The 6,228-nt window shown below is 44.5% G+C and overlaps 2 protein-coding genes across 2 annotated transcripts; one reads left to right on the forward strand and one right to left on the reverse strand.

Moving 5' to 3' along the window:
- On the forward strand, window positions 1-3,769 carry LOC115768747 (dual specificity protein phosphatase MPK-4). Its single transcript, XM_030713434.1, has 5 exons — window positions 1-434; window positions 497-628; window positions 1,369-1,468; window positions 1,536-2,206; window positions 3,371-3,769. Exons 1-5 carry the CDS (start codon window positions 317-319, stop codon window positions 3,472-3,474), a joined length of 1,125 nt encoding a protein of 374 aa, XP_030569294.1. The 5' UTR covers window positions 1-316; the 3' UTR covers window positions 3,475-3,769.
- Window positions 3,770-4,789: 1,020 nt separating this feature from the next.
- On the reverse strand, window positions 4,790-6,143 carry LOC115768748 (splicing factor 3B subunit 4). The gene is made up of 3 exons (XM_030713435.1): window positions 6,004-6,143; window positions 5,854-5,937; window positions 4,790-5,786 (listed from the first exon to the last, which is right to left on the reverse strand). Exons 1-3 carry the CDS (start codon window positions 6,035-6,037, stop codon window positions 4,882-4,884), a joined length of 1,023 nt encoding a protein of 340 aa, XP_030569295.1. The 5' UTR covers window positions 6,038-6,143; the 3' UTR covers window positions 4,790-4,881.
- Window positions 6,144-6,228: the final 85 nt, after the last annotated feature.

The following is a 6,228-nucleotide window of genomic DNA, read 5'->3' on the forward strand; positions in this document are numbered from 1 at the left end:
CATGCGCAATGGCCGCAAAGCAGAGCTGCGCACAAATTGCCACCATCTTGTGGCGGCCCTCGCAACGGGATCAGGGCAGCAAGAAGTTGTGCGACAAGCAACAGCAATGCCATTTCAATTCCTGCGGGCGCGACGTGTGAGCTGCTGCTAAGGTGAGCAGAGCAGCAAATACATCGAATCTCTGCAACAGTTGCCATGCAGCACTTCACAATACGAATTCACACACTGCGCAATTTGTGAGCACCGTGTTTGCAGTCCCGTTGAGCGCAACAGTTGTTGTTGTTGTTGTTGTTATTGTTGGCCTTGAACGTGCAGCATGCAGCCCGTTGGCGCAGTACAGCGGGGCAAGCCGCAGGACTCGGGCACATTGTCGCGCCAAGATTTTGATGGTGGTCCCGTTAGCATTGATGAAGTCGAAACGGGCCTATTTCTGGGTAAGCATTTCTAGTTGGATATCCAGCTTGTGGCTCACGCAAATTTGTGCATCTCGTTGCAGGCAACGTGGCGGCAGCTACCCATATGGAAACGCTCAGATCCTTCAAGATAACGCACATACTCACGCTGGACTCGGTGCCGTTGCCGCAGCATATTGTGGAGTCCAGCCTTCTGACCACCAAATACGTGCAGAGTAAGTGTTAGCCAAAGATTCCAGCTCTACAGCTCTTGTATCATTTGCTTTACTATGTACCTAGCGAAATCGTAACTACAGCAAAGTTTTATATCATATAGCTGCCATATCGGCTGCATATTGAGCTCTTGCATAAAAATACTTTTGGGCATGCAAATAAACCCCACTGAAAAGTCGGCTGCCTTCAGCACGAAGAAGACATATTCCTTGCAGACATCAATTTCTCATAGGAGTTCTTAATTGACGAGTTCTAGCGAATCCGCTCCTCGAGAATCCAAGTATAGAACGACTTGAAAATGTGTAGCCAAGTATGTGAGCTTGTTTGAGATATGTTGAAAACAAAAGAGTTTTCCATTAAGAATTCTGATTCTTTATACAGAGCTTTATGATATAGTGGTCCGATCCTACTAAGATATGGCACGTATAAGAGTTCTTCCTGGGAGTACTTTTGTAATTTACAAAGTTGATCAAGATATGTTGAAAAATCAAAAGAGCTGTTCATGCTACATGATAATGAAGTGTGATCCGAATGATTTCTGCAACAAAGAGCTGCAGGAATAAGGAATTGGACACACCATAGAAACAGTTAGACGATTATAAAGGTTGCCCGCTAAGCGTTACAGGGTATGTCCCATTTCTTATACTCTAGGGAAGGATTGACCCCATCAGATAGAGAGCTCTTGCCGCCTGGCAGCTGTTCCCTGGTAGAGCATTCACTGTACAGCTTTGTTTTCTTGCAGTTGCCGACATGCCGCGCGAGGATATACTGCAGCATCTGGAGTCTTGCGTGGAGTTCATAACCAAGGCGCTTGAGGAACAGAGCAATGTGCTCGTACACTGGTAAGAAGCAAGAGTCGCTGCTTCTCACTCGCATGTCTAATCTCGAACGATTCTTGTCTGCCTTTAGCTACTTTGGCGTCAGTCGCAGTTCGTCGGCGGTGATCGCGTACTTGATGAAGCGTCACGGGCTGGACTATCAGCCGGCGTACGAGCTGGTGCTGGCCAAGCGTCGCTTTGTCCAGCCGAATGCGGGCTTTGTGTCGCAGCTGAAGCTCTTCCGTCGCATGGGCTACAAAATTGATCCCAACTATCAGCGCTACAAGATGCATCGGCTGCGTCTTGCCGGCGAGCAGGTGCGCAAGGCCAAGATATTGCCGCAGAGCTTTCACGGCGTTGTACGTCCCGATCCGGATATCACACGTGAGAATCCCGAGCCCATTGTCTTTCGTTGTCGTCGCTGTCGACGCGTACTCGCCTCCAAGTCGCACGTGCTGGAGCATCGACCGCGCAACATGCCGCATCTCCAGCACGTCGAGCACAGGCAGTTGGCGAGTGCTCCGACCACTTCCGGCTCGGAGCCGCGTCTGCTCGATCAGCTGGCCGAGCGCATACGCAAGGCCTCGCTGGGCTCGAACAGTCAGGAGCATCCAGGACCTGTCGCCAGCTCAAGCAATTACTGTCGCAGCCTGTTGTTTGTGGAGCCCATCGCCTGGATGCACCGCGTCATGCTCAATACCCAGGGTCGACTCTACTGTCCCAGGTGCGAGCAGAAGATCGGCAACTTTAGCTGGGTGAATGGTATGGCAAAATTCTATTCAACTAAACTGTTTCTATGGCCAAGACTGACTGATTAGAGATTGGCGGATTTACCGATTGATTGACTCGCTGATTGACTGACTTAATTGATTGATTGATTGACTGACTGATTGACTGACTTACTGATTGACTAACTTACTGATACTGCCCAACTGATTGACTGACTTGATTGATTGACTAACTGATTGATTAACTTAGTGATTGACTAACTTAGTGATTGAATGACTTACTGAGTCAAACAGTCAGACCTAACTGATTGATTGACTGACTGATTAATTAATTTACTGATTGATTAACATAATGATTAACTGACTTAATTGATTGATTTACTTACTGATTGATTGATTAACTTAATTGATTGGTTGACTTAGTGACTGCCCAACTGATCGACTGCCTAACTGATTGACTGACTTAATTGATTGACTAATTGATTAACTTAACTTATTGTTAACTGACTGATTGACTGACTTACTGATTGACTAATTTACTGAATGACGTACATAATGATGGACTGACTTACTGATTGACTAATTTACGGAATGACTAACATAATGATTGACTGACTTACTGATTGACTTATCAACGCACAGCACAAGTCTTTAAGGGAAAATAGCTGCATTGTGCAGAATAGCTTAACTTTGCACGAAAGCTTACTTTTATTATGTGGATAACAAGCAAGGAAAATGATAACCAGACATGATCGATTGACAGATTGACTGATTGATGATCAACTTACAGCAAAATCTATTTGATTAGGCAGCTGCCTTTTTATAATATTCAACTTTTGTTATGTTAGCGGAGATCAGGAAAGGCTTTTGGAATAGACTCTGCCGCAAGGTTGAAAACCTCGACATGACTGACTGATTGAACGATTGAGGATGACCGCAGAGCAGAAACCGTTCAAGCTAGACAGTCGTATTTTGTACACTAGCTTTTGTTATGAAAGTGGACAATGATCAAGTTATTTAGGAAGAATCTAACGAAAAAGGACTTTTGGTATGGCCAAATTATCTGAATATAGTTATGGTTGGGAAATACCTTTCGCTACTTTCCTATTGAAATTGAATGAACAATACGCAGCCCGCGCAATGCCGGGTAATAATCATAATGCCTATTGACATATATATGCGTTCCTCTCTTTTCCAGCCTGCCAGTGTCCGTGCGGCGAGACAATGACGCCCGCATTTTATTTGATACCTTCCAAAGTGGAGCTCTCCAAGGCCGTGCAGAACGTGCAGACAACAGTCTAAACACTCCACACAGATATATATATATATATCTGTATAAACCTATCTATATGTAACAGATCCAATGTTATAGTTAGCCAATGAAATTCGCTGATGCTGATTTAATTATAGTTTAATTTAAACTGGTCAACCTGGCCAGACCAAGCATATATATACTATATGTATGTGTATATGTATGTGTATATATAGAAAGGCATGTATATACAGTATCTGATCCAGAATGAAATCGGTTTTTGTGCTGTTCCATAAATATGCATTTCGCATTTGGCATTTGCATCGCTTTTTGCATATTCCAAAAATATGAATATATATATATATATAGATATATATATAAATGTTATTGTTAATTATTATAAATGTATTTACATAATTTTGAAATAACCTTTTGGAAAAGTATTTTGCGCAAAGCCACAAAACAAAAAACAAAAATGGAGAAATTTCAAAAAACAAAATGTGAACATTTTTCGGTGACAATATTTGAAAATTTAAACTTTAATTATGCTATAAATGTTGTACTACTATTTGATATAGTAATCCGATGTTATAAATGTTGTACCATATGATATAGTTATCCGATCTGCTGACTGTCGCGTCGGCTACACGGAATCGGATCGGATCGGAAATGTTTGTTCTTATTCCAAAAAAAAAAAGAAAAAAAATGTTACAAATAATAAAACTCTTCCAACGAGCAACAAAGAGAAGAATTAATCTAAGCACAATTGATGTGGCAAGAGATATATGATCTAGATCTGGATAGGACTGAGTTCTTAAGCATGAGATTGTATTTATTATAAACTATCATAGAGCTAAGAGCTAAGCTAGAGAGCCGGAACTGTCCGTTTAACCAGCTACTTATCCAAAATCGCAGGATTTTTATCCCATTTCGGGAAGAATTATCAAGAATTTATATATGCTCGATCTGTGTGTACTATATAAGAACTTATATACCAAGTTAAGTTTAGCTAGCTCTTAAAATCTTCGTGTTAAGCTTTAAAAACGACATGAACATGAAAGCAGATATACTTTTTAAGACTTCAAACAGACAGAGATGGCAAGATTCTCTCAACTCGTCCTGGTGGAGAGGTCGATGTTAATGCCTTTTTCTGTCTGTTGCATTAATTATATCGCATTCATAATCATTGTCCAAAGGATTTAGGCTGTAGCAAAGCATATTTTTTTAATCTCAAGAGCTTCAGGCTCAGTTTCCGCTTTTATTTTTCATTCAGGCAGTTGATAGAAGCCTCACTTCCTGCCTTTGGCTCATCTCTTGGGCAGTCTATTTGCTTTTCTACAGCAGATTCGTTTGTATAATTAAGAAACTCGTCAATTGTATCGTGGTAAAAATGCGTGCTTCGGTTTTATTCGGTTCGTCTAAGATTGTGTAACTAGTTGCTAGCGGCAGAGCCGGACTTAGTACTGGTAGCCATCCGGTTGATAGGGACGTGAGAAGGGTGCCGGCGCGAAGGGCACGGGCGGCGGACGCCAATTCGTTGGCGGTGGACGCGGCGGCGGCGCTGGCATGCCGGGCGGTGCCCAGGCATTTGGCGGCTGGAGCATGCGTGGCGGCGGCGGTATGCCCATCGTGGGCGGCAACGGCGGCTGCCCGCCAGCCATGGGCGGCAGCGGTGGCGGTGGTATCGTTGCTGGGAATGGTGTCGGCTGTGGCACCGGCGGCGGCGGCGCTATCATGCCCATGTTGTTCGAGGAGACGGGCACCACGGGCGGAGGAGGTGCCATCATCGGTGGCGGCATCATTTGGCCAGGCATGACGGGCATCATGTTCTGTACGGGCGCATCGGCGAACAGCTGATGCGGTCGATCAGCGTGCGCGGATGGATTTTGGGCTGCCAGCAAGCGTTCGGCCGCCGAACCATGCCGTTCGCCCTTGTGATCCTTCTTGAAGGCATACGAAACGGATATGGGTCGATTGCACAGATATTGGCCATTCATGGCATCCATGGCGGCATCGCTTGCCTCAAAGCTGGCGAAATTGATAAAGGCGAAACCCTTGGACTTGCCCGTTTCCGGATCGCGCATAATCTTTGGCGTTTGCAGTATGACGCCAAAGGCCGAGAACGTATCGTAGAGCAGCTTCTCGTCCACCTCGACGTCCAGATTGCCAATGAATATGTTGGCGCCGACGTCCAGATTCTTTTGATGCGCCGATGCCTTGTTGACACGTATCGGCTTGCCATACAGCTTGATCATGTTCATTATTTTGATCGCATAGTCGGCGTCCTCCTCGCTGAGGAACTCCACAAAGCCGTAGCCCTGATGCATTTGTGTGACCCGATCCTTGGGCATGTGCACATTGACTGCAAGACACGGATAAACAGATCAGAATTAAGGGCAAATCAATAGCCAAAGCCTGCCAAAACTTACCAACTGGACCGGCTTGGACGAACAACTCCCAAAGCAGCGTCTCGGACACCTTGTCATCCAGGCCACCGGCATAAATGGTGGCATCTATTTGGAAGGTTGTGAAAACGTTTAGATACGACTGGCAAATATGCATGAAGAGCCACTGCTTACCTTGGTTACGTTCAGCAATTGGACCTGCGGCCATTTTGCTATTAGAATATGCGCCAAACTAATACAAAAACCTACAATTATAATTTGGCAACTATAAACCCCATGCAAGCAGTCAAACCATACACGGCATTTGATTGGACGCAGCGTTGTAATTATACGATACATCGATATATGTATATGTAGGATTGTTAAAGCACGCACAACGATTCGATATTTTGTTTAGAA

The sequence above is a fragment of the Drosophila novamexicana genome, unplaced genomic scaffold (assembly GCF_003285875.2).
Source record: "Drosophila novamexicana strain 15010-1031.04,08,12 unplaced genomic scaffold, DnovRS2.1 tig00002010-arrow-arrow-pilon, whole genome shotgun sequence".
In the NCBI taxonomy this organism is placed as follows: Eukaryota; Metazoa; Arthropoda; class Insecta; order Diptera; family Drosophilidae; genus Drosophila; species Drosophila novamexicana.